General features: G+C 37.4%; 1 protein-coding gene and 1 non-coding gene across 3 annotated transcripts; one reads left to right on the top strand and one right to left on the bottom strand.

The window, feature by feature from the left end:
• The first annotated feature begins 253 nt into the window (after positions 1-253).
• Positions 254-9,926, top strand: LOC148829715 (cilia- and flagella-associated protein 100-like). Of its 2 annotated transcripts, XM_088923536.1 has the most exons (15): positions 254-362; positions 457-534; positions 901-995; positions 1,673-1,841; positions 2,810-2,877; positions 3,178-3,341; positions 3,419-3,499; positions 5,031-5,218; positions 5,775-5,868; positions 6,220-6,292; positions 6,957-7,108; positions 7,441-7,576; positions 7,711-7,913; positions 8,545-8,638; positions 9,648-9,926. In XM_088923536.1, the coding sequence occupies exons 1-15, from the start codon at positions 302-304 to the stop codon at positions 9,756-9,758; spliced, it is 1,767 nt and encodes a 588-aa protein (XP_088779662.1). In that variant the 5' UTR covers positions 254-301; the 3' UTR covers positions 9,759-9,926. The 2 variants fall into 2 exon arrangements, with proteins under 2 accessions (XP_088779662.1, XP_088779663.1); XM_088923537.1 differs by lacking the exons at positions 7,441-7,576; positions 7,711-7,913.
• Positions 3,651-3,743, bottom strand: trnay-gua (transfer RNA tyrosine (anticodon GUA)). The gene is made up of 2 exons: positions 3,707-3,743; positions 3,651-3,686 (listed from the first exon to the last, which is right to left on the bottom strand). It is a non-coding gene; the product is annotated as a tRNA-Tyr (tRNA).
• Positions 9,927-10,225: the final 299 nt, after the last annotated feature.

The raw sequence follows: 10,225 nt of genomic DNA, 5'->3' as shown, positions 1-10,225 counted from the left end.
GTGAATTAATGGTAATAACGCAGTAGGATAATGCTTTTTAAGGGTCAAAGGTTATGCGCTAACCGAGTCTAAATAAATATGGTTGTGCGGAATCGCTCCGTTAAAGATCAACAGGGGGTAAACGATTCTGTTCAAGGGCAGTGAAACCAAAAGAGCACATGCTGAATGGACGTTTCTCGTCTTTCGATCTCTTACCATATCACATTATTATTTATCAACCCAAAATAATAGTGAACGGTTAGTATTACATGATTACTTCTGTCGGGATTTGTATGTTACAGTGCTCCTGAAAACAACGAGTATGGCGGCCCGTTCTGCACTGCCCAAAACAGCCTCTTTGAAAGTTCCACACGTTAATACAGGTGAGGTATATTTCCGCAGAACTAATGAAAAGCTTTCCAAATACAAGAAAAACACGAGTATCTTGGACAAAGGTATCGACCTTTTCTCTTACAGTTCGCATCGATGATCCAAGGATAAAACAAGCCCTCTCATTCCAAAGACCAAACCTGCCCCGAAAGAATGCTTTAACAGGTACTTTTATCTAAACAATATTATTTAGCCGTGACATTCATATTTAACTATAAAGCTAATTAATCCGTGGAAGAAGTATCCTGCTCAACACTGCAGCACCCGTGTTTCTAATTTGGTAATTCGAACCCGTTTCTCTATTTCCATCAAGAGGTGCAAATTTAACCTCGAAAACAGAACTTCCAACAGAAAACCCACATGGTTAAGAAGGAACATGCAAATTTCACATTCCCAAATTAATGCAAGAGCTTCTGTGGTATATCCTGGAACTAGTCTCTCTATATTAGTGTTGCTAATTAATGTGAGAAGATGCATTTACCAAAAACGTTCATGATAAAATTACATTTATATATATATTATTTTTCACAGGGGAAGATGATATGACTTCAAGTAACCCTTTTGTAATTCCTTTAAACCTGGATATATTCACACTGAGTGAACAGACTCTTAAAAAACAAGAACAAGTAAGCATATTGTGTTTTACAAGACATTGAAACCTTTTATATTGGAACTGTACTGCTGCTGAAAAGTACAAATTACACACTTTGGCTTTTGGATAGGTATATTGATTTGATTATTTTTACACAGTTATGTTTAAATTGTACATACAGGGTCAGCCATTGGAAAATGAAGACTGTTGTGGGAACTTCTTCATCAGAGGAGCAGGACACAGTCAGTTTTATTGAGTTTTTATTGAGTCTCAATAGGTACAGTAACACGTGCTGGGTCTGCTCCACAGAACAGATACACTGCAAGGGGTTTCCAACTCTTACAAAGGATCGGAAAGAAGTTTGCTTCACAATCTCAGTGCTTGTCCCTTTGATATGTAATTACGTCTTGTCCGTTCCTGTGATATGTAACAGTTTGTTTTGTCTTGTTGCCCAAGTCTCTTTGAGGACTTGTCCTGTTTTATATGTTGGTGGGTTTTTTGCCCTGTCCTTTGATTTGCGACAAAAGTTGGATTTGTTTGTCCAGTTTTATGCTATGAGCTTGTGCGTGTTATTCATGGGCAGGAAATCAGTTGTTTTAGCTGTTACTTAATACCGTCCGTGGTGGTGTTATGTAGTAATTGTGAGGAGCTGGATATGTGCAATATTTGTATGGCCCACTTCCAACACTGTGAGTTATTCTGCTTTCTTAGGAAAGAAGGATATGGAGACACCTGCCTGTGGATCTGAAAAGCACCTACCTGTCAAGAATAAGGGCACGTTCAGCTGCAGTCCAGAGTGCAGCTGGGGAGTTTGTGAACGCAAATGAGAAACGTGAAAAACCCACAGGCCATGCCACATGGGCCACAGTGATCACTAGAGGTATCAGATTGTGGACCTTGTGCACGAACAATGAGTAGGACACAAGACAAACGCCATGTAAACTCATCCTTGAAATGTCTGGTGTGAGTTACTTCATGAGACGAAAATTGTTTTAAGTGGTTCTGACTCTTTCCAACATTCATTCCAGTTAATATTCTGTTGCCTTATAGGTATAAAAATGACAAAATGTTTTAAAATGCTTTGTATCTAGTAAGAACTTTGCCGCTGCCGCCTATGGTGTTAATTAAATTGAAACATCGGATCCTTGAAATTGTAATTCTAACAGGGAGATCTGTGTTCCACCTTAGTGAACTATAGTCTAAATTACTCTTTCCTCTAGTTCTAATAACCATAAAATTTACACTGACTTTCTGGATTGATACTGATCCTGAAGTATTAGCATTATGGGAAATATCAGTATTGGACATCGGTACATTGGAAAGAATAAGCAATGCATGCGTGCGTACTCGGAATTTACTGCAAAATAAGGCATCGTCTTAAATTATGGATATCAGCTAAAACCCATTTAACAGTGTTTTTGCATTTAATTTTGGTGGCGTGACGCTAATACATATTTAAGACCCTCTTGTGTGTATTTATGAATTATACCCAAGTTTATTTCGTATGCTTTTACTATGTACTTGTTTCAATGTTGTAAGTTAAAGCTGACTGAAAGTTTTCAAACTGTGATACACGTGGCTTAGGGGAGTATTTTAACCCCTTCTGAGGTGCTCACGCATGATTTTGTACTTGTTATTAAGCCAGCAAACGGCTTTCTAATGAGGCTGACTAGTGCCACCTGTTGACAATCACGAGAACTGCAATCGGCTGCACAGGGGAAAAAAACATTTTTAACATGGTGTGAAATAAACTGTAGTAACTTGTGGAATAAATGCCACCCTTATAAGAATACTGTTTCCTTCAAAGATGCGTTGAAAAAACGCGTTATTTGTATTATCAACACGTAGGTCGCCATCGTGAAAAAGAGAGCAGAAGGGACTACATGGAAAAGCAACGAGAAATGTTTCTCGTTCAGGTATTATTGTTTTTGTTGAAATTCGTTTATATATTATTGTGGGGAGTTCTTAAAATGTATTAAATGTATATTTAATAAGTATCAAAACTAAAATATAAGTCGTTCTAAATAGTCTTATCGCTTCTAATTGGGAACAAACTACAAACTATATTTACCCAAATAGCCAAAGTCTTTGTTTTATTTATTTTTATTATGATACGTTTATGGACAGCACAATATGAAGACGAATATGGATATGAAAGTTATGAAGGTGCAGAGTTAGGTTGCTTTACTTAGATAATCCGATAATTTTTTTAACAGTATGCGCTGTCAGTGAAGAAAGACGCTATGAAGAGGATGGAGGAGGATTCGGCGAAGGAAGAGCAAAGATTAAGACTCGCCGAGAAGCAGTTAGAGGAAGACGCTATTGCTTTTGATAGATTCATAAAGGAAAATGATCAGAATTCAGTGGAAGCTGTCAAAATGTAGGTATAATGATGATACTTTTTGTAAGATTTTCTTGTTTCCTCGTTTTTTAAACCTAAACCGCTTTCTGTTTTAGCGCAGAGAACGAAACTATGATTAAGATGGAAAAGACTTCCAAAATAAAGAAGGCAACAGCTAAAATGATGACGATTAAGAGGTATGTGTTTAGCTGGGTGCTATCCCTTACCGTAGATCAGTTTGTGTTTCGTTGCATCTTTTCCAGTCTAAGTTTATAAATGTTATTTAAAAAAATAAGACTACATTTCTTAAATGGCCAAGATAAAAGTAAAATATTTTTAAAAGAGGTATCCTTCGAGCCGGAATCGAACCAGCGACCTAAGGATTGCTACTCGGAAATATTCCCCTACAGTCCTCCGCTCTACCAGCTGAGCTATCGAAGGATCGCTGAATTCCTAGCTCCTCAACACTTGATTTATACTGCATGCGGATTGATACACGTGATCTTGTCACTACTGCCTCATAGTTTTTGCTTCTTAGATTCGATTCCTGCCCAGGACGTCAACCACATGGAGTTGGTGTAAATTCCCCAGATTATTACCTACAATCAAACCACATACTGCCAATGTAAAGTAGCGTCTCTCTGTGGGTCTCTGTTCATTCTTGGAGCCTTGGCCAATTAAAGCGCGCATCGCTACCAAGAATTTACCAAGGATTGTCCAATCAGAGTGTCTTTTCTCATCCTTGGTAATTTTAGCCCAATCAGAATATGTGTTGTAATTCTTGGTCATTTTCGACCAATCACAGCTCTTCCTGCAACCAGGATTCTGGCCGGGGTTTTAGCCAATCACGTTAGTTGCTACGATTGAAAAGCAGTAAACTGGGTATGGTCTTGTGTTTAATACGATGCTTACTATTCTAGGGTGATATCAATGGTTAAATTTGGTCCACAGCGCAGTAATAAAAAAGTTTTCAATTGCACTGAACCCAGAGTAACAACTGCTGCCTTCGAGAGTGGACTAAATTACTTAGAAATTTACAGTCGTGCCTTACTAAGCGGAACACCTCATAGATAACTTGTACTGTAACGTTTCTTCATTTATTTTCATTATTTCCCTACTCATTGGTTTGCTACAGTAGCTCAGCTGCGCATATTTCATAATTAAGAGCCACATAAGTGACGAAAATGAATCAAAATGACCCCAAGTGCACTCTTCATCATTTCTCTGTTTCAAGCTCTGGAAGCACCGCTGATCATTATTATATGCAAATATGGAGCCACCAGCCTAATTACTGGATATTTCAAAATAAACAGCTCTTTTTCAAGACTCTTCTCTGCTAATGGATAGTTGTACCAAATCCTTTAGCTATAGAATCTTTTTTTGGAATAGTCATCATAACCAAATCAAAAATAGATTTTCCATGAGGCTAATTAATTCATGTTTTGTGATTTGTTTTTTCAAACTGCCCGGCATTTCTATCGGTTCATACATTTAGTATAATGCTTCCAAATCATGATGGCTATTAGTATCTGCTTATTTTATCCTCGTCAATAATATCATGAAAGTTAAAGGTTCAAGTTTTACAACTTTTCTGAATTTTTAGGTGCAAATCAAACTTAATATTCATTTTAAACAAATATTGCAAAAAATGTATACCAAACATGAACTTTTGGAAACTGGGCAGTGTCCAGACCAAGGGAAAATAACATTGCCTGGGCTTTCTTACAGTGACATATCAAAGAACGAGGAAATCCTGAGCGAGTATTTGCTTTATAAGAAGTTTTTGACCGACGTGGCTCCCCCAGAGTGGAGAGCTGAACAGCTCAGAAAGAGAGAACTCAGAAGACTGGCTCGAAAAAAGGAGGAAGACAAGACCAGGAGCAAGAAGGTGTTTTTTCCACCTTCGCCACCGAAAGGTAGGCCAGCACGCTGAACAGTATTTTAGGAAAAAAACATGCATCCATATTCTAAACACTTGTAGGGGAGACAGAGCCTGTCCTGGCATGCAGTAGGCACAAGGCTGGAAACAACCTGGATGGGGCGCCACTCCATCACAGGGCACACACAGACACACTCACACCAGGGCCGGTTTTCCCAGAAGCCAATTAACCTACCAGTATGTCTTTGGAATGTGGGAGGAAACCCATTGCGAACACGGGGAGAACATACAAACTCCATGCAGACAGTACCCCAGGTCTGGAATTAAACACAGAACTCCAGCACTGCGAGACAACAATACTCACCACAGCACCAGTATTTTTTGCTGTTCAAAACAGGTGATTAGTAAGTTTCAGAAACCACAAGTAATCTGGGCTGCTTGAAACATTGAAGTGCAAACTGGATCAAGTGCACCAGCTTGGATGCTGTGATTACAAAGCTCAGTTTCCTGCCCACCTCCTCCAAACAGAAGATTCATCATCTGTACCATAGACTGTCTGGTTCGATAATGTCTTCAATTTGGTTTTCATGAAGGAGAAGGGAAGCCACCCCCTGCTTTCTCCAGAAGAGAGTCAAAAGTTGGTAAAGTTTCAACGCTGAGGCATCTCAGCAGAACTCTGGAGAAAAGGTCAGCAACAAGACCACTCTTTCCCCTTTTAAATAATTGAGGTATATTGATATTTGTCCTCAGAGGTATAACTGTTACTTTTCAATATGCAATAGAAAAGGTCAAATGTTTAAGATATCAACATTCTAGTATGTTTGTAAGACATTTATGTTCAGTTACTTTGATCTTGTTTCTAAATGGCACAATGATAAAGGATCCCTTGAGTTCAAATACCAGTTGACAGTAGGTGTGCTAGTGTTAGTATGATTATCACTGTTTCGTTCACGTTTAGAGAAAGTGATGTGTGGCTGTTCTGTGCATTCTTGCATACTCTTCCCATGGTCATTGACCTTATATAACGTCCTATTTTAGTACGAAACCTGCATTGTATAACTTAACTGATACCAAGGAATCTGTCAAGGAAGATATTTCTGATGATGACGAGGTAAGCGTGCAGAAATAATTCAATGACTTATGACAGCTATTAAAAAGACTGAATACCTGAATATGTTGATTTGTCTTTCGTAGGAGAATATATATTTTGAATATATTGAAAAAGGTTTCTTGACGATGCAATACAATGGACATGTATAGATAATATACAAAATTAATTCAGAATACTAATTTGGGAATCGTCTTTAGTTAGGGCTTTGTTAAACCTAAGATTTTGTGTCCACCTTTTAAGACTGAGACATGGTTTTAAACCGAAATTAGAGATATAGAATTATTTATTATTTTCCTCAATTTAGTGTTTCCAAAATAATGTGTACAGCTACACTTTGAAATCCTTTGTAATGCCTTTTAAATCAAGAAAATAAACAAAAATATTGTGACAATCAAATGAAACCTTCTAAAAAAAGGAAAAGCTTAGAAAAAATCATAACCATGCCACACTAAAAAAATAAACATTGAGCATATGCCAGAATTTTTATGTCATATCACGTATTAATTATCACTTTATTTCAAGGAGAAACATTAATTCAGCCTACAATTTATTTTCGATTCAATAAAAAAATTACAAGAGACATAACTCGACACTTTTATCTTTACATTATCAGGGTTGATGGTGGCTACTGAGTACTGTTTTCATTTTGTCTTTGCAATGAAAGGAGGCCGAGATCTATTTCACAGATCCAAAACAGATGCTGCACATTTTAACAGAACTTGAAGAACAGAATCTGACCTACATCCAAAACTTTCAAGAAACAGAAGAGGCTATGGATGAAATTCGCAAAAGAGTAAAGTTGACACAGGATAAAATGTACGGGTGAAGTATTATTAATCTAGTGTATAAAAATTAGTTTATATTAGTTTTAGTACTTTTGGTTATTTGAAGAATTTGGTCCTAAAAGTTATTTTTGTCCCATTTGATAGTAAAGTTGATATGTTATTACCTTTATGTTCTCACAGACATTGGTACACATTAATGATACTTTTTGGCATGGGAATATAAATTTTAATCCTTGATTGTTAGCCTTTATATAGACAGCTAAGCAACACTGGTGAAATTTCACTACTGAAAACTGTGATAACAGCTATTGCTTGTTAAAATTAAAAAAAAACTTGACAGCTTTGTTTTTGAACCTTTTAAAGGGAGCATGAGACACACATTTTGAGACAGCAGATCGAGATGTTAAAAGCAGCTATCCAGAGAGAAGAAGAGAAAACTTCTGAACTGGAGCTGAAGTCAAGGATATTTTCCTTTGGAGAATTTAATGCAGAAAAACAGGTTGATTGTAGCCTATTTTCTAGAAAACAACATCTGGAAAACTAACAGCCTTTATAATGATTTAGTTTCACGTACTGTAAGTGAAACAATTTCTACATCTGAAGGTTTTTTCTTGTACAAATCATACCTTTTAGGACAGAATGCTCAGCTTGCTAAACAAACAAGTAAATGAAGTTTATCAAACCTGCATTGGAGACGTCGGAGCTAATATCAGCACTTTGCAAATGTTGACGAACATAGAGAATAAAATGGAGGAAGTGTTTGAGTGTCTGGAAACACTGCCACGAGAAAAAGTGGAAGTCGTTGAAGCCAACAGGGAGAAGGAAATGCGAATAAGGTGAAACATAGATATACAATTTGTCTGGTAATAATATACACAAGGAGGTTGTAGACCAAGAAATCTTAGAATTCAGGAGGTATTAATACCTGTAACAGTCCACAGAAGTGTCAGTCAAGTTAAAGGCTCTGGGTTCCATGTAGATCCAGACTCTCTGTGTTGAGGGTGCAGGCTTTGTCACTACCTAACCAGAGTCAGAGGTATTATTATCATATACAGCCTCTTGAAAAATGCTCCAGGTCTAATACCTGAGTTAATGGGAACTATTCGTTCCTGCAGAGGGGCTAAAATTAATTAAAAATGTTCAGAGGGAACGAGAGAATAACGAGAAAAAAAATAGTTGATGTAATGTAAAATTCAGGAATATATTTCTTTACCACTAATCATCATTAATCATTGTATTAATTGCATAACCAGCCACAAACAGCCTACCTTACTGTATGTTGTCTGAAACTCATTCAGGTGTGTTGTGATCTGTCAAAAAAAACCTGTTACTCAAATCCATAATGTAGCATCAAGAAATTAACATTTTGTCCGAATGGAGAATTCCGCTCAGCGACGTCTTTCTCGACAGCAGGGGGGTGAGCAGAAGGCTTCAGGGGTTTTAACCCAGCTCTTGTGCTCGATGCAGGCTGCGTGAAGAGAAGCTCCTCCTGAAGAAGAAGCACCAGGAGGAGAGACTGAGGCTGGCAGTGGAGAGGGTGAACGCCGACACAAAGAAAAGGGTTGGTATCCAAATATTGATCCTCCGATGTTTTCAGTGTTTTGTGAGAAAAAGCTCTCCTGCAGTTGAGAAAGAATTGAGAAAGATTCCTGCTTTCTACAAGCCAAAGCTGCAGGGCCCATCCAGAAGGGAAACGTTTCACCCACACGTTCATGTGTAAAAAGCAACACGTCCCTCACACAGTGGAACTGCTGACAACACTTAAACTGGGTCTCTTCACCTGAATTTCAGCTTTTAATTCCTTTTTATAAATGGTAGAATAACTGCAACGCTCTTTTAACATTTTGGGGTTAGACAGAATTGCATTTCAAAACCGCAATAAAAGTAAAATGTACACAGTAACTTGAAGAACCTCCAATTTATATCACAAAATAGACACTTTTGCAGCTTCATATATTGCGATTCAGAATGAGGCAACAAAACTTCAGGTGACGTGTTGTGGCCCTACTACATTGTAAACAAGCAGGCCTGTGAATACATGTCTTTTAATCCAATAAAAGTATTTCCCTCAACTTTAAAACGGTTTTGCTTACAAACTACATTAATTCTGCATGCAGATCACGTTGGAACATTTTCTCCTGCGGAACCTGTACTTATTCACTCGTACATCGCATTGGCAGTGACTAGCAAGCAGGAAGGGCTGCTTCAGATCACAATTTGTAGGAACCCAAATGGGACTTTTCTACAACATGGTGACTTAGAGGACTTTCACACAGTTCACAATTTTGTGCTCAATTCAAAATTCGTAATTTTCTTCAATACTGTCAATTTAAAAAAAATATATTATACCAAGATTTAATAACCAGTCTGAGAAATTGGGACTGCAGTTCGCCTTTAATGATTATACAATCCAATTGAAATTAGTGAAGATGTAGGCATTCTTACTGAGAATGATTTGTAGATGGTCCATCAGGCTAAAAAGGGTGAGAACCCCTCAAGGATAATGCATTACAAAACCGAAACATACCTCATACACACTCAGATGAAATTACTATACTTTTTTCCCTTAGACTGGCAGAAAACTGATGATGCGCTCAGAGCCACCAGCAGTCATAAAAAAGGACAAAAGGCCTGTGACCAGTTCCAAAGAACATGACGAAATGCTGTATTTTTTTAAATGAAAAGTATTTGGTTAAGATGCACTTCAAGGTAACTTTCTCATATCAAAACAAATGTATTTCAATATAGCGGTCTTGATATCGTAACAGGAATGCTGTTAATGTCTTCTTTATAAAATGCTTGCATTTACAAAAACTTATTACACATTTTCAGTAACTAATTTGGTGTCGCAGAACTATGTTTGAGCAAACCCCTTAACTGACTTAAGGTATTAAGTATGAAAATATGAAAAGGACATGGGGAGAAGTGATGGGGAAAAAAACAGGCCATTAAATGGGAAAAACCTTTTCCCCCTTAAATGTTAAACTACTAACAATTCTTAACAGATCTTGCTATTAGAAATGCTGGACAAAGGCAGAAAGTCACAGAAATAAAACCTTTGGATTACCTTTGTCTAAAATCAGACAATTCGTCAAACATCAGACATAAGGCCTAATGTTAAGATTGTCAAGGATAACCCAATGTTCTA

This window comes from Atractosteus spatula, chromosome 8 (assembly GCF_055471065.1).
Source record: "Atractosteus spatula isolate fAtrSpa1 chromosome 8, fAtrSpa1.hap1, whole genome shotgun sequence".
NCBI classification, from domain to species: domain Eukaryota; kingdom Metazoa; phylum Chordata; class Actinopteri; order Semionotiformes; family Lepisosteidae; genus Atractosteus; species Atractosteus spatula.
Note: the sequence above shows the minus strand (reverse complement) of the source record. Positions and strands in the feature narration are given on the sequence as shown.

Coding starts and splice junctions, on each gene's coding strand:
- LOC148829715 (XM_088923536.1), top strand. CDS start 302: ATGGCGGCCCGTTCTGCACTGCCCAAAACAGCCTCTTTGAAAGTTCCA. Junction 7,577..7,710: donor AATTTAATGCAGAAAAACAG/GTTGATTGTAGC, acceptor CATACCTTTTAG/GACAGAATGCTCAGCTTGCT. Junction 7,914..8,544: donor GAGAAGGAAATGCGAATAAG/GTGAAACATAGA, acceptor TGCTCGATGCAG/GCTGCGTGAAGAGAAGCTCC.